We start from the raw sequence: 20,357 nt of genomic DNA, 5'->3' as shown, positions 1-20,357 counted from the left end.
AGGGCTTTGACATTTGTGTTACGGCATTTCCATCCAGGTTCACATTGCAAGCAGGTTTGCTGCTCTGACATCCTCCTTCCTTCCATCCTCACATGGCACCGTACCAACTTGGCTCTCTTCTCTGCTTACCCTTTGCAGGTATCTGAACTACTTTGCCACCAAAGCCAGCCCTACTGGGGTGCTCCTGGACTTATGGGAAGCTGAGCACCAAGACGATGGCGATCTCAACACCCTGGCCAGTGCCTTAGAAGAGATGGGCAAGAGCGAGATGCTGGTGGTCATGGCCACAGAGGGGGATTGCTGATGATGTTCCCTGCAGTGCGCCGGGAGGATGAAACAGGAGGCAAGAGGGAGGGCTCTTCCCGATGGCAGGGGGAGGTACATCCATCCCCAAGCAGCAGCTGAGTGAGGAGGGGCCGAAAGCGTCGCTTCTCCCTCCCTCTCCGTATCACTGTCAGCCTTAGAGACCCATCCTCAGCGTTTACAAGCAGTTCAAGTGTTACGCAGCATTCCTCTTCCTCCTCCTTCTCCTCCCAGCTGTCCCCAGGGCAGCAGTCGGTGGCGCTTGTGGCATGTGGAGGAATTAGGGCTTCTCAAGTCAGGACAGGGGCTTTCCTTCTTTGTTTGGGTTCCCCTCCTCCTCCTTTAGTAGCATTTCTGCGTTGAAGAGAAATACAGTCTAGGCAAACAGCTTACTTCTGTCAAAGCTTCAGACAGCTTAATAAGGCAAATAAGAAAGAAAAAGGGAAAAAAAAAAAGTTTCTTAGGAAACGCAAATAATTTATTATCCAGATCTTTGGATGAGTCCTTTTTAAAAAAAAATAGAAAGAAAAGCAAAAAAAAGACAGATTTATAAATCTTTTTTCTGTGCGTTGAGAGCAAGAGCGTTGCTGTGGTTGGGGTGGCAGAGAGAGAGATTTAAGTGAACACACTTTTGTAGGGAAAAGTGTGCGGTCCAAGTTGAGCAAAACATGTTTACATGTCCTGGGACCCCCGGGCAGTCCATAGAGTGAAGTGCCTCTACACCCCTCTGGTTCAGGGCCAGCTGAGACCCTCCCCAAGGTTTTTTCCTTGCAAACTCCCCTTTCCCCAGCAGTGGCACCTGGTGGAGTGAAGGGTCCCCCTCTGCCTGCAAGGAGGGATTGAGGGATGCTGCCCTGCATTTAGGGATTGGGTGGGGGGGGAATACATCCACATATGGGTATTTTTAATGAATTCTTCCCTGTCATCATTTGGGGGGGCTTTTTAGGATGACTACGCCTTCATTTACATAACTTCAGTACAAACCAAAGAATTCAGTCCTAGGGTCAGAGGGAGGTGATGAGCAGTTTCTGGAGGGATCCAGGGAGAGCAGAGGGCTGGCAGGCCAGGATGTGGCCACTCGGAAGCCACACTGGTCTTGGGTCTGTATGCTCGCGCCCATTTTTTGATGCAGTATTTCAGCAGGGATTTGGGGAGGGAGACCTTGGTATTAAACCCCAAGCTGAGTGTTTTCTCATGAGGGATAGCGTTGTTACTGGTAATGGAGTTTCCATCCTCTCATTGCAGCTCCCTTTTTGACCTGTAATAGAGTTGTTATAATGACGGAGAAGTTGTGGGATGAATGGCAAGTCGTCAAGGGGTAGGCAAGAACAAGGAAGATAAGGTGTCTCGATGAAGGGTAAAAATTTAGATTGCCTGCGGATAGAAATAGTTTCTCAGTGAGTGCTGTATTTTAGAATTTTGTCTTTAAAAAAAAAACAAAAACAAAACAAACGAATGGTAAACTTGGGATTAGATTGGATCACACGGCAAGGCTATGGATTCTCTATCAGTGAAAGTATTAAGACCAGGGTCTGAGAGTAGGTCCTGTTTTGGGCTGTGATGTGCAGTATCTTGACTGCAAAGCCCCGGGCCGGTGTGACGGGATGCCTGCAGCGTCCTGCAGCAACCTGCAGCATGCTGGGGACCAGAGCAAACTCAGGGAGCCCTGCCGTGAGCAAGAGCATTGCCTCTGCAGGGCAGCTCGGGGCGAGTTTTCAGTATTGCTTGAACTTGCATTTAAATCCTCTCAGCAGCTCTCGAAGCAGTGATGGAATACGTAGAGCCGCTCCCTGTTGTGTTCTGGGGGTTCCAGGGTTCATTGCTTGCTGGGTTTTCAAGGCTGTCGGAGAAAAGGGACTTTTTTCATTTGTGTTGGGTGAGAAGACTTCTGCTGGGTGAATTCTGTGTGACTGGGTGGCTTCTGCTGTGTCATGTAGGAAGGGTTTTATCTGTCCTTTTGGTTGCATTTGAGCATCTGATTTCTGAGAACCCCATCTCTGAGCTGGGGGAGGAAAAAGTAGCTTTGGAAAGAAATGAAGAATTGATGTATCAAACTGGCTGCTGGTGTTTTATAGGGCTCCCTTCTGAGCACCGCAGTGCTCTCCATTAGACAAGATGCTCTTCTTTTGGGTCACGTGTGAATCTCTCTCACCATCATTCTCACTGTGTCTGGTTCACAGATCACACTGTGCTGGCATGTGTGCCTGTCCATCCGTCCATCTGTCCATCCCACAGATGTGGGCACCTCTGCTTCCATCCCCATCCGTCCACATTTGTCTTCCCCTTCCTTTTGGTGGGCAGCAGCCACTTGGATGTGCTGAGGTGCTTGTTTAGGGGGGTTCTCCCAATTTTTCAGACCAGGAAACGTGCATCAGGAGTGGGATGGGGGGAGGCTGGGTTTACTCCCCACCCTGGTCTTTTGAGTGCCTGCACCCATCTCCTCTGGGGGCCAGTTCCCGGGAGCCCTCTGCGCCTCCCTCCACACCTGGAGGTTTCTCTGGCTGGGTGTTTCAAGAAAGGCAACCCCGTGGTGCGTGTTACGCTGGCGGTGTCCATCTCTTGCTCCGCAATCTTGTTTCCATATTTATATGTCCAGGGGATGGGCCTGGTGGCATCCTCTAAAACTGCATCTGTTTATTCTGTAAACTAAAGAACTGTAAATAAGTTTAGCATTCCTATTGTAACAAATTAATTTTTATGCAATAAATTATATTTCCTAGTCTAATAAAAAAAAAACCCAAAACAATCTGCTCGCTTCTCTCATGTTCATCACTCACCAGTACCTGCTGGGTTTTATCATCTGCGGGGATTTGAGTCCAGCTTGATTAGCAGCAGCAGCATTAGGATCCCCATCTGCATCTCTGACCATTTTTTGGGTCGAATGCTGCAGGAATGCCAGCGCTGGCAGCAGGAGGATGTTGCTGGCGGAGTCCCTGGTGGAGGTAAGCTGCAGACATTGATTTATGGTTTGTTTTGGACTCGCATGGGTGGTTACAAGGCAGGAGAGGAGTACTACAACTGTGTCTCTGTGGGTTAAGCCACCATCTCCAGCAGTTCATTTCCTTCCTTGAGGGATATCTGCCAGCCCTGCAGAAATCAGTGACCCTTCCAGCAAGGATCAGGACCAAGGTGCCTAATTTGGGAGCGAGGAATGGAGCACAGAGCTGCAGTCCATGACTTGGGCATCCCTGGCTTCCAACCCCTGCCTCCTTTCCTTGCCCCATCCTTTGCTTTGAGACCACCTCTGCCATGCTGCTCCCCTGCTTCAGTCCCATCGCTCCACCTCTGCCAGAGCAAGCAAAGACGGGTCTGCAGGGCAAGGTGAGGGTCCCACAGTGAGGTCCCACTGCCCCTGCCCGCCCTCACAGGGGCCACTCATGTTGCTCATTGTCCCTCCAGGCAGGTGTGGGCATGTTGCAGCTGGTGACAGAAATGGGGAGAAAATTGCTGCCTTGTGACTGCAGGGATTATAACAGCCACACAACAATGCAAAACCCAGATAGGCTTTCCAGCTCCAAGTACAATGCTGAGGCAGATACCTTCTCAGAAGTGATAACCTTGTCTTTGCATTTTAATTCCTTAAACCTCAGTCTCCCAAGTCGCCTTCACTGGGCACCTTTTGCACTAACCCATCTCTCCAAGGGCCAAATCTGTGGAAAGCTTTGACCAACTGGTGCCTGATATCACCTGGTGTTCTATTAAAATACTACTCTTGCTCATTCCCCGTTAAATTAAGCTGGCCTAAACCTTCTCTGCAGTTGATACATTGATTTCAGTCCCCATGACAGGTTCAAAAGTGACTGTTGTGCTACTGTTAAGTGTCAACAGATTTATTCTGCTGGTGAGAGGATGTCCAGGAGCATCGGAGCAGCCCACATCAGGGTCCCTTGACTTTTCCATTGCGTGTTTAGGAAATTTCCTTTGGGGCAGTCCTGTTGGATTTTTACAGTTCACTTACCATGAGCTGTTCTGCACAGCAGCAAGATGTACCGAGGGGTGAGGGAAGCTGCTCTCTATGTCCTGGTTAACAAATTTCAATCCCTTAACCATTACTTATGTGCCCTTTGCACCGTTACACCTCCAGTGCAGTGGGAGCATGCAGCACTACAGCATGCCAAGTACTCTTGGGATAACCTTAAACCCCACTTTGAGCATAGAGGTGTCCCTAAAATCTGCCCAGAGCCCATGCGGGGGGCTGTGTTGACGAGGGTCTCTCAAGTGTGGGTAATATTGACTCAAGGGGCTGTCACAGCTTCAGTTAAGCGTGGACTGGCTTTGTTTACCTTGCTCGGCTGTCATGGTCCCTTGTACTGATGTGATCCGAGGCTCTTCTCCAGCAGTGAGTTTCTTGACATGATAGACAGCAGCAGGTCAGAAATATCAAGCAAATCCCTCTGAGCTGATGGGTTACTAACTCGGATAGGCTGTGCCATCTCCCCAGGTGCTTTCCCAGCCTGGCATGTCAATGCAGATGAAAATCCCAAGGAGAAAGCTCTGGAGAAACCCATGTGCTCTTCTAAAGCCTTTCCATTTCAGCAGATCGCCGGTGGGTTGGTGGCAGGCTTCTGCTTGTTTGCTCACAAAAGAGGAAAAAAAACCCACAGTATGTATGTGTCTTGGGCTGTTTTGCCATCTGAGTGGCCAAGGACCCTCTGATCTGCCCTCCTCAAAGTTCAGAGAGGCTGGAGATGGGGGGTGGTGGGCCCTGGCTGCCAGGCAACATACAGCTGTGCGTGCACTGGTGCTGCTGGGAGGGAAGATACCTGGGTCCACCTGCATTTGTCCTACAGGCAAATTTTCCAAGCATATGGCAAAAATACAGATTAGACAGGCTTTCTGCAAAAAAGGGAGACTATTTGCTTTGATGAAGAAAGTCTGGATACATGTGCAACGGAGCAAAAAGTAAGGAAGAGATGCAGTTTGGCTATAATTATCTTAGCTATTGGAGCTGGGGAAGGCTAAAGGCAAACAGCTGGCAACAGGAAACGAAGATTTACAACTCCACTAATTGCCAGAGCAAGTGCAAACAAATTGGCAAAGCGTGTCCGATTGTAGCAGGGTTGCAAAAAAGCTGGGGCCCCACCAGTTTATCATTCTCCTGTGTGGCTGCCCATGGGCCAAGGGGGCAAAACCACCTTTGGGGAAGGAAAAAGGCTGGTGAAGTTTTCCCTCATAGCCCCATCATCCCCTCAAGGCAAGTGTTGAAGTGTGGTTTGGAGGAAAATGAGAACTTTACAATGAAATGCATCCTGAAGCAAAGAGAGTGAAGGACGAGCTCATGTCCTGGCTTTGATAAGGGACCTCTCAGCATACAGAAGATGCTCCTCATCCTCCACCTTCAGGAGGGGATGATGCACTCATGCTTGTGTCACTTCCACCAAAAATCAGGAGCTGACGAAAGCTTTTGTTATCACCACGCCACAAGCCAGGCAGTGAATAAGACTGATTTTAAGAGAGTGCAACTGATTTAAAACTGTGGGGTTCCTGGTGCTACTTGCAGTGCGTCTGCAAGAGGTCAACTGGGGTAAAAAATTAAGAAAAAGGGAGGGAAAAAGGGGATGAAAAGGAGTCTTGGAGAAAAGGTGGGGGAAGGGGTGTGCGTTAGAGCAGCTTCCAGTACTGAAAGGGGCTCCAGGAAAGCTGGGGAGGGGATTTTTAGAGGGGCATGGAGTGTAATGCTGTGAAAAAGCCAAACTCAATAATCAATGCCAATTTGATTAGTAAGCAGGTATTCTTCTAATAAACGTTGCCAGGGTACACAGAGGGTAACCCATCTAACGTGTCCAAATATTGAGACAGGTTACGTGACTTTTATACTGGTTAAACATACATATCCATATAGATTCCCAGAAACATGTTACATGTCCATTATTTTTCTGAGAACTCATTATCATAGTTTATCACCCAGTCTTATATGCACATCTGCAAAAAATTGAGAGTATTTTGCTTCGATGAAGAAAGGCTGGATACATGTAGATAGTTTCTTTGTGTCTTCAGAAGCTTCTGATGGTCTTTATCTTATCTCACTGTGTCCTCTTGGTGAACTCAGGTCTGTCCTTTGTTCTTGCTTTGGGACTGTTCTTTCAATATTTCATTTGCTCCTTGTTTCAATTAGTAAACAAGCTAAACTCTTATTACAATCACATTCTTTCTAACTGCAAGCTGGCCAAGATTTGATTCTTATTATTCTTAATGTTTCTTAAGCTAATTGATTCCCTTAACATAAAGATTTATTCATTTCTTCAAGTGATAGGATGAAGGGGAATGGCTTTAAATTGGGAGATTTAGATAGGACATTAAGAGGAATTTCTTCATTATGAGGGTAGGGAGGCACTGGTGAGACGTGGAAAGAACTCTACAACTCATGATGAGTTATGAAGTAGGTATGTTTAATACAACACGTCCGGTGCAAGTAGGTTAGCCCCACCTAGCTTGCACACCGAGAAACGAAATGGTCCCCTATTTATTACACTAAAGCATGCATATTCAGTAAGTTTCCTGGAACAGGTGTGTCTATTATAATAATTTCCCAGAATTTATTTAGGTAAGTTCTCTCCCTTTGGCACACGTGCTCTGCCCTCTGGTGGTCTTGGGCTGGGGTCTTCTGGAGGAAGACTTACAGTCTTCTTCACTGTGAACTTCTCAGTTCTCCTTGTGCACGCTCTTAGACAGCTTGGGCACTTCTTCAAGGTTGTATCTGGTCCTAGCTGGTTCTTCTTCCTCTTATTATTGTCCTAACAAATTCTTCTGTCTCTTATCATTGCACTAGTCCTTATTATCTGGCTTACTTGGCGAGGCACAAGCAGCAGATGTTCATTATCAGGAACAAAAAATACTTGTGTAAGTGAAATAGCTACTTTAAAACTTAAACAAACAAAGCATAGCTAAATATGTTAACATATTTTATGGCATGAGGTTTAACAAGGCCAAATGCCGGGTCCTGCACTTGGGGCACAACAACCCTGTGCAGCTACAGACTGGGGGAAGAGTGGCTGGAAAGCTGCCTAGAGGAGAAGGACCTGGGGGTGTTGGTTGACTGAACACGAGCCAGCACTGGCCCAGGTGGCCAAGAAGGCCAATGGCATCTTGGCTTGGATCAGAAACGGCGTGGCCAGGAGGACCAGGGAGGTGATTCTGCCCCTGGACTCGGCACTGGAGAGACCGCACCTCGAATTCAGTGCTCAGTTCTGGGCCCTCACTGCAAGAAGGACATTGAGGCTGTGGAGTGTGTCCAGAGAAGAGCAACAACACTGGTGGAGAGGCTGGAGAACAAGTCTTATGAGGAGCGGCTGAGGGAGCTGGGGTTGTTTAGGCTGGAGAAGAGGAGGCTGAGGGGAGACCTTATTGCTCTCGGTGTACCTGAAAGGAGGTTGTGGAGAGGAGGGAGCTGGGCTCTTCTCCCAAGTGACAGAGGACAGGACAAGAGGGAATGGCCTCAGGCTGCACCAGGGGAGGGTCAGACTGGATATCAGGAAAAATGTTTTCACAGAAAGGGTCACGGGGCACTGGCAGAGGCTGCCCAGGGAGGGGGTGGAGTCCCCATCCCTGGAGGGATTTGAAAGATGGGTATACGAGGTGCTCAGGGACATGGTTTAGTGGCAGATGGGAATGGTTGGACTCAATGATCCAAGAGGTCTTTTCCAACCTGGTAATTCTATGATTCTATGATTCTACTCCTCTATTCTAGTGATTCTACCCTAGTGATTCTGCACGTCTATTCCTCTCCTGTGGGGCCTCGTCTGGAGTATTGTGTCCAGTTCTCAAGGTAAGAAGGAGATGGAACTGTTGGAACAGGTCCAGAGGAAGCTTCAAAGATGATCCGAGGGCTGGAGCACCTCCATACTGAGAGAGTTGGGGTTGTTCAGCCTGGAGAAGGCTCTGAGGAGTGCCTGAAGGGGCTACAAGCAAGCTGCAGAGGGGCTTTTTACAAGGGCCTGGAGTGATAGGACGAGGGGGAATGACTTTAAATTGGAAGGGGGACAGATTTACACTAGACATCAGGAAGAAATTCATCACTGTGAGGGCGGTGAGGCCCTGTCCCCGGCTGCCCAGGGGAGCCGCGGCTGCCCCATCCCTGGAGGCGTTAGGCCCGGGCTGGATGGGCCTCCGGCGGGCGGGGTCTGTGGAACCGCTCGGGCCCTGCGCCCCCCCCTCTGCCCCCGTGCCGGAGGGGCCGAGCCCGACTGCGGCACCGCCCCCCCCCCCCCTCCCGCTCTGCCCTGGCGGTGCCGCCCCCGGCGGGCGGGGCGGGCAGCGGGCGGCGGTGAGTGCAGCGGCGGCGGCGGCGGTACGGGGGGGGATACGGGGAGGGATGCTGGGAAGGGTACTGGGAAGGATGCTGGGAGGGATGCGGCGCTTCCCTCTCCCGAAACAAAAAGATTCCTGCAAAATCGCCGATTTCCGGCGTTTCCCGCTCGCTCGGCTCGGCCGCCCTGCGGAGCCTGGCGGGGCTGTAGGCGTTGACGAGTGGTTTTGCAAAGCCTGCCGGAGTTGCGTTAGTTTACGGGGCGTTTATCCGAAGGCTGACGGTGTGGCCCCGGTTTATGAGTCACTGCTGCGAAGCCGCGGTGGTTTTACGTTACTTTACCGGGTGGAAAGCCCAGCCCGGTGGTGTTGCCTTAGCTCGCGAGTCACTGTAGACAGCCTGCTGGGGTCACATAGTTTACAGCTCGCTCCGTGCAGCCGGGTGGCGTGGTTAGTTCAACAAGCTGTTAATTATCTTTGTTGAGCCTTGTATGTGCTGAGTTTTCCTGCTTTGGCAAGGCAGGATGGGTTAATTATTAATTATGGACGCAAACATGGATGCTGCCACAACAGTGCCCGTCCCTGCTGTGCCTCAGCTCCTTTCACCCCGTGTCAAGCCGGTTCAGCTCACTGATCCGGCTTTTGCTGGGAAATCGCAGGTCAGAGGAAGAGGGAGCCGTGTACAGCTTGTACTTGCAATTCTTATACGGTGACATCTGTTTTGGTGGCTCTTTTTTGCAGTGTGACAGTGCCATGCTCCCAGCAGCCAACAGCTGTCCCCCGGACGAGGAGCCCCTGATCGAGGAGCCCTTGGTGAACACACGCAACCGGCAAAGGCCAAGCGACCGTTTACATGGAGCCTACATTATTTTTTTCCTCCTGGGCATCGGGTCCCTGCTGCCCTGGAATTTTTTCGTCACGGCAAAACACTACTGGATGTACAAGCTGCAAAACTGCTCGGATGAGGCAGGCCAGTCAGGACAGGCAGCGTCCGATCTGCGGGTGAGTGTGCTGCTTTCAAGGCAGGCAAAAATGCTGCTTTCCTTCCTTTCTTGTTCTTTTCTCTCTCCACTTCCTCAGAAGGTGTGTGAACATCTTCTGGGATTTTGCCTGCTGCAAACCTAGGGCAGCAGTTTATTTGGGGAGCATAAATAGTTAACAGGAAAGGTGCTGAAACTAAAAGGCATAGCGGTTTGTGGTCTGTTTGTTACCTGTATTTGAAGAGCTGAAAGTTAAGGTGCATTTTAAAAATTAACCTGCCCTATAAGCAAGGCTGACTTTCATAGGACAATTTTGGGGTTTTGTACTTCATGCTTCGTGAGCCCCTGAGCCCTACAGGGCTCTGTGCTTTCCCAACTGAACTGTGCTGCAGCTCCCCGTGGGCTGGGAGATAAATTGCCCTGAACTTCTGGCTCTGTGGTGAGGTATTGAACACATTTTAGGCATTTTCTCCCTTGCGCTTGGTGGTGCAGCAGGTCCTTCGGGGGCCGCAGTGGGGCTTTGTAGGAGCGCCAGCCCTCGAAGCACATGACTTGCCATAGTCTTGAGCCCCATGGATGCTTTACTGCTTTTCTTTCAAGATCTGGCAAGTGTGACCGCAGTATCTCCTTACAGCAATAAACATCTGGCTTTTGGCATATGGGATGAGGAGCTTGTCACGGGGCGATTGATGAGCCCGCCTTGGGGCAGCAGGCTTCATGGCATCTCTTTTGCTCACCAGAAAAAGCATTCCTCTCTTGCTCCTTCTGCCATGGCAAGATTATTTCCGTGTGTCCCTTTGACAAAGCAATGCCCTTTCTTTGTGGCTGGAATAAGTGTTGTCAAGAGGAGGCTGTGTCCTGTCCTCCTCCCGTTGCCAAGCTTGTTCAAGTGATTTGGGCACGTTTTATTTTTATATGAACACAGAGCCAAGTGTGATGCCCACATTTTCTCTATGATTTCTCACACCAGTAGAGCATCCATGGCTGTTTTAATCTTAATACTTGTTAAGCTGGCTGTGTTTTTGATGGGGAAGAAGACAGTGTCACCGGTGTTGCTTGTACCAGGATGCTGAAGTACTGGTGTGCTGGTGTAAATCAAGATGCTGGGTGGATTAAAGTAATGGAGACCAAAAAGCCCCCGTGGGACTCAGAGATTGCAAACAGGTTGCTCCTGTGCTAGCAAGGATGCTGAGTGAGGGGGCAGGGGGTCTCTGCCACCATGTGGCACAGTGTCTTCTCACATTCCCTGCATTTCACCTGCACCTCATGGCTGCTTCATAGAATCACCAGGTTGGAAAGGACCCACTGGATCATGGAGTCCAACCATTCCTAACACTCCCTGAACCATGCCCCTCCGCACCTCACCCACCTGTCCCTTAAACACCTCCAGGAAAGGTGACTCAACCACCTCCCTGGGCAGCCTCTGCCAGTGCCCAATGACCCTTTCCGTGAAAACTTTTTTCCACCTTATCCAAGGCAAATCTTGAAAAAGCTGTTTTCAAATAGAGTAAGTATCACTAGATGTCTTCTTCCTAAAAACACTTGCACAGCTGTATTCCTGGTCAGATCAGCCATTACTTTGTTGAAGTTGAAAAGATACTTCCCTTTCTGTCTGGCCATAGTGCACTGGTTTTTACTTCCTGTAGTGAAAAGCAACGTAGCTTTTCCATGGCAGTCAAGTCTGCTCAAAAACAAACCGATCAGCCCCGTTTCTGCCCTGCGATGGTGAGCCACGCTGCTGTGGTGGGAGGGCTTACCTGCAAACAGAGCTCGATTCTGGAAAGGTGCGGCTCTGTCTGGCAGCCTGCTCTTGGCTCCAGCCTGCTCATTGTTGCTAATCTCATCCCCTGTGCTCCAGGTAACGCTCCAGTGCCTTCAGCCTCCACTGTGGGCCTCGATTGCTTTTCCAAGTCCAGGCTAGAGCAGAATAAAAACTACTTTGCAAAAACACCTTGGCAATGCCGGCTGACGCTGGTGACTAATTCGCCACCGCGATGCTTTGTTCTTGTTTGGAGCTTTTCTAAGGTATACTAAGAGCATGGCGTGCATCATAGCAGTATGTTGGAAGGTGCTGTAGTTAATATAGGGTCAAACACCTTCATTGTGTGCCTTGGCCTCATGGCTGAGGGATGACACTTTCCCTCACAAGAGGTGGAGGTGAAAGGAAGGTGGTGTTGGGTGGGGAGGAAGATGTCGGGTTTGCTTTGGGGTCATTATTTTTATTATTAGCTAGGGAAGGGGTGAGAGTCTTTCAGTGCTTGTGTTTCTCCTCTAAAACCGCGTTGGTGATCGGGAGCTTGGCCCTTGCAGGTAGGGGATGCCCGGAGGAGATGAGCCAGCTGGTCAGGGAGGGCTTGGCAAGAAGAAGGAAGAACTAGCTACGTCTTGCATAGCCGAAAATTTGCTCTGATAGCATGTCTGTGATGGGAGAAGAGTTACCTGAGACAGATTAACACCTGATGAGCAGGAGTGAAGAGGTGAGGTGGATAGAAAGCCCTGATATATTCCATAGGACTTGACACGGATTAAATTTGCCACCTGCTATTCTGCTGTTGGATTAAAATTATGATGTGAGGGCTTTCCTTTTTCACAGAAACAACAGCAATTGGAACCCTTCTGCTTGGCTTTTCCTTTCCAGCAGGGTTTGGCCATGGGTAAGGTGAGGTGGAATTTCCCAATGCAGTGCTGGCCTCTCAGTTTCTTAAATACTTCACTAGTTCTCTTCCCACCACTGGTGTGAACATGTTTGCTGGGAATGAATGGATGTTACCCCAGGGTGCTCAAAACACAGCATCTCTGCTGGATTATTTCAAATACACATCTACTTTGTAGAAAACATTATAAAGTCTCTCCTCCTCCCGAAAAGAAAATTATCTTGGAAGTATATTAAATATCCTCAGGCTGTTTTGGGGATTTGTTTTAAGTAGGTTGGTAAATCGTTCTTAGTTTTAGCATCCAGCTTTGCATTTTGCTTTATCCTTTCTCCTATAATTCATCGTATAGCCATAGAGCTTTGAGTCTCCTGCTTTGCCAAGCTGATGCCGTAAGTGAAGGCATTTATGTGTCTATCTATACAGTCCCTCTAGGAGTGATTATTAGATATCCCATAGCTTACAGTAAAGCTTCTGTTAGGGAAGAATAAATGAACATTCAGGTAAACTGTTTAGAAGACTACGATGCAAAGCTGCAACAACCAAAAAAATTGTACTGTGCAGGGAAAATGTGCCAGGTGCCTTCTTGTGCTCGGACACGACGTGGCCCTGTCTCTGTAGCTAGGTAACTGCAGAAAATGAAAGCCCATTGTCATGGAGGTGGATATGTAGGTCATCCTCTTTGAGAGCATCGTCCCACCTGCTGGCTGAGATTCCAGCAGAAAAACCAAGGAATTAAACACCTCAAGGGGAGGAGGTGGAGCAGACATGCTTTAACAGCATAATATGTAAAATGGATTGAGAACTTAAGCATTTGGCTGCAATCTTGGCAAAGAGATCTTCTCTCTCTGCTGTGGTTGTTGCTTTCTGCACGCCCAGCCTGACCTCTGTTCAAGGCAGGCTGGTGAATATTGAGTGATGCTGCAGCAGACTTACTCAGATGATATGTGAGACCCCGGTGTAAATGTGCGTCAAGTCTCAATATAGTTTCTCAATGAGTTTTGTGTGTGCGTAGAGAGGGATACTGGGAGGGAAAATGATATCCCTATGTCCCTTCTCAGGCTGCTTTTGCTCAAGCACGTTCTTAGGCGTAGTGTCCTGGTCAGTCTGTATGGGGAAGGATGCACAGGTTTGCTAGCCATCGTGGGCTTTCAAGGCAGTTCACTAATGATATTAATGCTTTTGTGTCCTGATTTATAAAAACCAACCTTCACAGAGCTCAAGTAGGGTGAAATGTTCAGAGGAGGTATTCAGAATGCTGGAGCCAGCAAGAGGAATTCAGGCCTCCTTATTTCAGGCGTTGTCCCATGCAGTAAGGCAGGTATTCCCTACACCATTTTTGCTTCTTAATTTATGTCCCTAACTTCTTGAATATCCCAGAGCTGTTGCAGAATGAAAAAGCAGTAGGGGCTTGCTGCCTGTTGTCCTGAGCAGCTTTGCAACATGTGCTGCAATGCAACAAGGTGAACACCTATATCATAAATCTCTGTACACGTTGTATTGTGCCATATTTAGAACCTGAAATTCATGTGTTGTCCCTGTCTTATCTTTTTTTCTTTATTTTTTTTTTTCCTGCCAGGACTTTTTTGAGAGTTACATCTCCATTGCCTCGACAGTGCCCTCAGTGCTGTGCCTGGTCGGAAACTTCTTGCTCGTCAACAAGTAAGTGCTGCTCGCTTCCTGGGTCCATCAGCTGCAGCTCTCCTCACCTTTGCTTGCTCTTCTCTGGCTTCATTTGTGGCTCTGGGCTTAACCCGAAACATCGAGTGAGGAAAAGCATTAAAACAGGGAGGAAAAGCTGTGCTCTCCTCTGGCTCTTGCAAGTGGGGTGTAACACCCTGCTCCCCACCAGCAGCACCTCTACCTGGAGTCGGTTTGAGCTGTGCCACTTGAAATGAATTCCTAACAAAATCCTTGGTTAATTGCTTGGGAAGGAAATTCTTTGTGTGCAGGCATGGGGCCTTTCCTTCTGAAAATATGATTGCTGTTGACTGATGGAGTGGACAATGAAAGCCAGGATTATCCAGGCAGGAATAATCCCTTCTCTAGTCTTACCAGCCCTTGGACTGGGTTAATGACAGGACCATCTGTGCCTTGTTGCAGGCTTGACTTGAATGTGAAATATCCACATCCCTTCATCAGTACCCTTCCTTATCCCAGATCAAATTCCTGCACGTTTGTGGGCAAAGGGGAATGTGTTTATGTGCTCAATCTCTAGATCTCGGTTGCAGGTCCAGCTCCCAACCTGTCTCCCTTGCCCCTCTGCCCTGCCCCCAGGCCAGCCTGTCCAGTTTACCATCTGGGTAATAAGCAACCTCTGTGCTCAAACAACTTATGGTCTTGTAGCGATGTGCCTGAGATTGCTTTTGCCTGGCTTGCCTGGTTCCCCAGACATACTTTATTGCAGCTGCTCTACATTGCTCCAGTGATGGGGATAGCGCTTGATTTCTGGGAGAAATGGGTATTTACAGCTCGGTTGGGCTCATTGACCTAGTCCCACTGATGGATGGATGGATGGAAAAAGTGAAAATCACAGAGGCTTCTCAGAAAAGTCATTATTTTTGTTGTTCCTCATCCTCCTTTCACCCTATTTTCTTGAGATTCTTTGATCCTTCTCATAGCAGAGGAGTTGGTGTCCTCTGCGTTGCAACTTCATGTTGCAGTTTTAAATGCAGGAGTCTCTCCTTCCCCTTGTGACTAGGGTGCCTGCCAGTGTCCGGGTCCTGTCCTCCCTCTTCATCATGCTGGCCGTCTTCCTGGTGATCACAGTGCTGGTGAAGGTCGACACCTCCACCTGGACCACTCGCTTCTTTGCCCTTACTATTGTCTGTGTGGTCATTGTCAGCAGCGCCTCGACCATCTTCACCAGCAGCATCTTCGGTCTCAGCAGCCGCTTCCCCATGAAGAACTTGCAGGCACTGATCTCAGGTTGGTGTCCTCCAGCTGCGCTGTCCCAGTGGGATCACGCTCTCTGTGGTTGGGTGATTGGTTTTCTTTCCCTCCTGCATTTGGTATTTGGTCACATGGGGTTTATTTTAGAAACTTTGCCTTAAAGATAAAGGGAAGTTGCTGAAGGAGAAACATGCTCGGTCACATGAGCCAGCACTCTCATTTCTGTCAATACCCATAAACAAAAGTGGTGAGGGGTCAGCAGAGATGAAGAGAGTGGCAGTTCTTCAGCATCCCTGCCCGGGGGCTGAATGAACACCCTACAGAACATCTCCAGCCAGTGCCGTAGCTTGACCTCCTGATTACTTGTTCTGTGCAAAGAGGAAGGGTGGGAGGAGATACATCCCTCAGCAACTCTCTTTGCAGCTGGAGAAATCTTAAACTTTGCGTTGTCTCCTCCTTTCTATTCAGCATTTCTGTGCATTTCCGTGAGCGATGAGGGGCACGTTGGGAGCCCTGAGTGATGAGCTCCCTGGAGGTTTGATGACATTATAAATGTGCTGTGGAACGGCTGACAAACCAAGAGGGGAAAGGGAAAAGATCAAGACGAAGAAATTTTTCCCGGGGCTGAGACAGAAGTGTTTTGATGAGTTTAGCCCAGTGAGCAGGCTAAACTGCATCCCTGAGACAACATACCTCTTGCTGGTGGCTTGAATTCCTCTCTGGGGAGTGCAGAAAAGAAGCAGTTTTAAGCATGCTGGTGGAAAGCCAGGATAAGGCTTTGTGCAGGGTTTAGACCTTCTCTGCAGGACATGCAAGCCCAACGGGTCAGGTCCCATCGTGACCCTTGTTCAGTGCTGCAGCTGTGCTGGATGGGGTTGCAGGACGGGACCTGGACTCTGCTGCAGCCCCAGAAATAGCCATGTTGCAGCAAGGTATGGAAGAAATGGAGATGAGGTCGTGTGTGCTGCTGCGCCCTGAGATGGGTTTGGGGACCAGTATGTGGGGCAGGGAGGTTAGAGTCAGCTGGGTGTGAGCACACCAGGAGATGTTAATGAGGGGATGATGCTGTTTCTGGGCTTCAGAGTTGTCCTTGCTGGAGGTCCTGTGGGCTGCTCTGGGCTGCTGTCTGCCACCTCAGTGTCCTTCACCTGTGCCTTGGGCTCTAAGCTCTGGCTCTCTGGTTCCCTGCACAGGTCAGGCCATGGGCGGTACAATCAGTGCTGTCGCCTCTTTGATAGACCTGGCAGCAGCGGCCAACGTTACAGATAGCGCCCTGGCCTACTTCCTCACCGCCGACATCTTCATCGTCATCTGCATCATGGTGTACCTCCTCCTTCCCAGGCTGGAGTACTCCAGGTGTGTGCATCAGCTTCCTGTGGGTATCCCACAAGAGGTTTGCTGCTATCAGTGGGTTGCTAGAGGAGGGCTCATGGGGTGCTTGCTGTGCTGGTCCCTGCCCTGTCACCCCCTGACATCCCAACCTGTGCACTCTGTTACTGTGCTGCCACCAGCCAAGCTTCCTCATTTGACCGAAACCACAGACCGAAACTGGCTGCCTGCCCCGGTGCATGCTGAGTTTCTAGCAAGCCTCCCTGGGGGGAGAGGGGTGCTGATGCAGCAGCTTCCGAAATGTGTGAAGTCAGCGAAGAGCTGTGATCTGGAAGCAGCCAGCTTGGTCTTATTGGTGCTTACAGCCCCCCAAACCACCCGGCCCTTCAAATGCCTGCATGCAGCAGGTCCCATCCCATGAACCGCCAAGGTGTTTTTGGGATAAAGAGGTGCCCACGATGGAGAGGAGGGGATGATGGGTCCCTGGGAGTCACATCCCTGTATGAGGTGGGAGCTGGAGGTGCAGTGAGGTTGCTGTGACTGCCATCACTGGGTCCAGCAGACATCCCTGCATTGCCCACTTCTCTCCTTCTGTCTCTAAACCTGTTTGGGTTCCTCCCAGTCACCCCAACCCACCTTCTGTTTTGCAGGTATTACATGAGCAGCCAGAAGGAGAGCCCATCTTTGGTCACCGTGCTGCCTGGGAGCTCCATGGAGTCCGAGGCAGAGCCAGGAGACAGCACAAATGCCTCCTTCCTTGTAAAAAGCACCAACATTCCCCCGCTCTGCCCCATCCTGCAGAAGACCGCTCTCCTTGGCTTCTGTCTCTTCTATGTCTTCTTCATCTCCATCATCATCTTCCCTTCTCTCTCCTCCAACATTGAGTCGGTCAGTAAGTCCTCGGGAAGCCCGTGGAACACCAAGTACTTTGCACCACTCACCAGTTTCCTCCTGTACAACTTCGCTGACTGGTGTGGGAGGCAGATCACTGCCTGGATCCAGGTGCCTGGCCCCAAGAGCAAGCTTCTACCCGTCCTTGTCCTCCTCAGGACCATCTTCCTCCCTCTCTTTATCCTCAGCAATTACCAACCCCGGGCTCACATCTGGACGGTGGTCTTCAACAGAGACATCTACCCAGTGGTCTTCACAGCGCTGCTGGGGCTCAGCAATGGTTACCTGGGGACGCTGGTCATTGTCTACGGCCCCAAGATTGTGCCAAAAGAGCTCGCTGAGGCAGCGGGGGTGGTGATGACGTTTTACCTCATGCTGGGGCTGGCTGTAGGGTCCGCCTGCTCTGTTCTTGTTGTCCACCTTGTGTAGGGGAGCAGCCGGGGGATGCCCTTGTTTTACGGTGCTGCTGTCAGGTATTTAGATTGTGGTTTTTTTTCCCCCAAAAAGCCAGACACGCTGCAGTTTTGGGGCAGGCTGCCTGTTTTGGGGGGTGATTGCCTCCAGGGAGAAAGTCCTCCCTCTAGGAACACTGTCCCCTGTGTGAGGGCAGACCTGTGTTACTCCATGACTTGACTAGAGCAAAGGGACCAAACAAGCCTTGTCCTCCCCAGGGAGCTCAGGGAAGCACTGGAGGCACAGGGAAACCTGTCCCTCACCCCAAAAAGCTGATGAGCAAGGAGGGGTTTGCTGGTGCCGCTGCGCTGGTTTTAAACTGAAACCAGGGCTTTTGACAGCACCTAGGCGTTTGCTGCCTCGTTGTTACGAGTTTAGCTCTGCAGTGTTTTGATGGTCTTGGAGGAATCTCATCATGCTGAGATTCTGGCCTTGAGTTGAAGAGGGTCTGAGCCCTGAAGCATCTTCAAGTAAGCTTCAGGAGTCAATAGCAGCTGTGGCAGGGAGCAGGGCACTCTTTTGGGGGGTTCATACGTTCATCCCATGAAGAAGCATATATAAGGGAAATGCCTCCACTTAGACCTCTGCTTACTTTTATTTTTTTCAGATAAAAATGAATTGAGGGATCATCCACCTCCCAGCATGGTGCTACTAGTGCAGGTTGTTTATGTTAGTGCCAACCTGAGACCATTTCTTCTGTGCCTTTATTCTCTGTTGAGAAAAGCCTATAAAAGTCAGAGAACTGTTAGAGTGGCTCTTATGTGATGTTCACAGCAGAAAGCTGATCAATTTAGGTAGAGAGGCGGCATATGGTCTCCAGATGCTCTCAGAGGGGTGAGGTTCTGTAGCGCCCTGTAAAGATAGCCCACCCAAAGGGGTCTGGCTTTTAAAGTCACTTTAACTTCCATGTGTAGATAGAGCCTGGACTAAATACAATTACTGTATTTATTTTCTCAAATTGTGTGAATTTGTGGTCTAGGAGAGGTGAACTGGTAAGCGAGTATGTAATGGCACAACTTGGCATTGCAGCTGATGCCCCAGGGGTGCTATCTGTGGAAAATACTTCCTTTAAGACTGGGCTGTTAGTGAATGCTCTCTGAGAAATCTCCTACTTGATCGAGTAGTGGTGAAGCTGCTGGTCTGGGTTGCCAGGCAGTCTCCTTGCTGTGCTGGATGTGGTGGGTAGTGAGAGGGAGGATGTGGGACTGGTGCCTTGCTGCCCTGGCTTCTCTGGAAGAGTGGCACATTGATAACCACAGGATGACACATAGGCTTAGAGGGTGTTGTTTTTTTTAATATAAGACCTTTCCAGTGTTTAGTTTGGGCTCATTGGCAATACCCACTCAGTTTTGCTTTACGGCTGGTTTTATTTAAACATAAAATCCAGACACGAGTAGAGAATTTACAGGGCGAGCAGTACCATGGAGCGGCTTTATTACACCCAACTTCGCCTGTGTGGACTCTCAGTCCTGTCACTTCAGTAGGCTTGTAGACCTTAGCCTTCAACCCTTGGCAAGGGGCTACTGTGGCCAGCATTGACCAAGGTGAAGGTCCACTTCAACATGAAGGTCTAGTTCAGCTTGAAGGGCAGTCCGGTGGCTGAGTGTAGCGATGACAGCTGGCTGGGTGCTGCTCACAAGGGTAAGTGGTCCAATCACCTCTGTGGACACTGGAGTACCGCATAGGGTGATGTGCTAGTCAGTTGTGACTGAGAAGCTCAAGCCAACCTCATGTTGGCAACCAAAACATCCTTTCTGGCCTTCAGTGCTTCCCACTTGAGAGCCTGCTATGTGTCCTGCGCTCCTCAACTCATACGTTCTCCTGCGGGCCCAGGTATGATGAGATTCTGCTGGTTTGCCGACTGCTTTGCACCTCTACTGATCCTCCTCCTCATATTACAGACCAAATACCTCTTGAGACAGAACTGAATTCTCTGGTACCATTGCTAATAAAGTTCATTCTTGATACAGCTTGTGTCTGGAGTGATTTCTCTTGGAGATGCATAGATGCAAGCGCTTTTAGTTTGCATCTTTCCTCTGGTCATCCTTCTCTCCCAGCCTGGATTGTAAATTCGGAGAAATCACTGGCAAGGGAAGGGTAAAGAATTGCCCTGGGAGAATTGCTTTGAGAGCCTGGTTATTCTTATTTAATATCTCCAAATGACCTGCAGGTAGGTGTGGAGAATGTACTTATCACATCTGCACGGGAAACAGGCAAAAAGGGAATTTATCCTTTGTCTTTGATGGTATTCTGCTAAGAAAAGTAAGAGGAGTGAGGGGAAAAATCAATACAAGTTCAAATTGGGCAGGGATCAGGTCTGGGTATAAAGCAGGAACTGCTGATGGGGAGCACCGCGGGGATGGATGTTGACAGTCTGAGTGATGAGTGTGTGGGTGATCCCTCTGCAAAAGGGGGTGGGTGATTTGTAGGATATTGCATATAACGGCAGGGAAGTAATTACTGCCACATAATGACTGGTCCAAGTAGCATCTGATGCTCTGCACAGGCTGTACTGAAGAGCTCAAGCCAGGCAAATGCAGAGGGACGAGGGAAATGGTGGCTGCGAGGTAGGATGAAGGATGCTGTCTGACCTGTGGAGCTGTACTTCAGGGGT

The 20,357-nt window shown here is 49.6% G+C and overlaps 2 protein-coding genes across 6 annotated transcripts in view; both read left to right on the top strand.

Annotated features, from left to right (window-relative positions):
• UNC5B (unc-5 netrin receptor B) overlaps positions 1-3,034 on the top strand; it is a 57,394-nt gene extending 54,360 nt beyond the window's left edge. For all 3 annotated transcript variants that reach the window (XM_054071972.1, XM_054071971.1, XM_054071970.1), the window contains one exon: positions 139-3,034. In XM_054071972.1, coding sequence (XP_053927947.1) covers positions 139-304 — 166 coding nt within the window. In that variant the 3' untranslated portion in view covers positions 305-3,034. The remainder of the gene's footprint in view (positions 1-138) is intronic.
• Positions 3,035-7,984: 4,950 nt separating this feature from the next.
• SLC29A3 (solute carrier family 29 member 3) lies at positions 7,985-19,691 on the top strand. 3 transcript variants are annotated; one of them, XM_054072124.1, is made up of 6 exons: positions 7,985-8,068; positions 9,289-9,549; positions 13,758-13,840; positions 14,880-15,106; positions 16,264-16,426; positions 17,050-19,691. In XM_054072124.1, the coding sequence occupies exons 2-6, from the start codon at positions 9,301-9,303 to the stop codon at positions 17,717-17,719; spliced, it is 1,392 nt and encodes a 463-aa protein (XP_053928099.1). In that variant the 5' UTR covers positions 7,985-8,068; positions 9,289-9,300; the 3' UTR covers positions 17,720-19,691. The 3 variants fall into 3 exon arrangements, with proteins under 3 accessions (XP_053928099.1, XP_053928098.1, XP_053928100.1); XM_054072123.1 differs by lacking the exon at positions 7,985-8,068 and adding an exon at positions 8,522-8,590; XM_054072125.1 differs by lacking the exons at positions 7,985-8,068; positions 9,289-9,549 and adding an exon at positions 11,722-12,004.
• The last annotated feature ends 666 nt before the right edge of the window (positions 19,692-20,357 follow it).

The sequence above is a fragment of the Cuculus canorus genome, chromosome 7 (genome assembly GCF_017976375.1).
Source record: "Cuculus canorus isolate bCucCan1 chromosome 7, bCucCan1.pri, whole genome shotgun sequence".
Classification (NCBI taxonomy): domain Eukaryota; kingdom Metazoa; phylum Chordata; class Aves; order Cuculiformes; family Cuculidae; genus Cuculus; species Cuculus canorus.
This window is presented reverse-complemented; position numbering and strand designations above follow the sequence as displayed.

Bases quoted from the DNA above. Each gene is read 5' to 3' on its own strand.
- SLC29A3 (XM_054072124.1), top strand. From the start codon at position 9,301: ATGCTCCCAGCAGCCAACAGCTGTCCCCCGGACGAGGAGCCCCTGATC. The intron at 13,841-14,879 runs GTAAGTGCTGCT...CCTTGTGACTAG, and splicing joins AACTTCTTGCTCGTCAACAA to GGTGCCTGCCAGTGTCCGGG. The intron at 15,107-16,263 runs GTTGGTGTCCTC...TTCCCTGCACAG, and splicing joins CTTGCAGGCACTGATCTCAG to GTCAGGCCATGGGCGGTACA.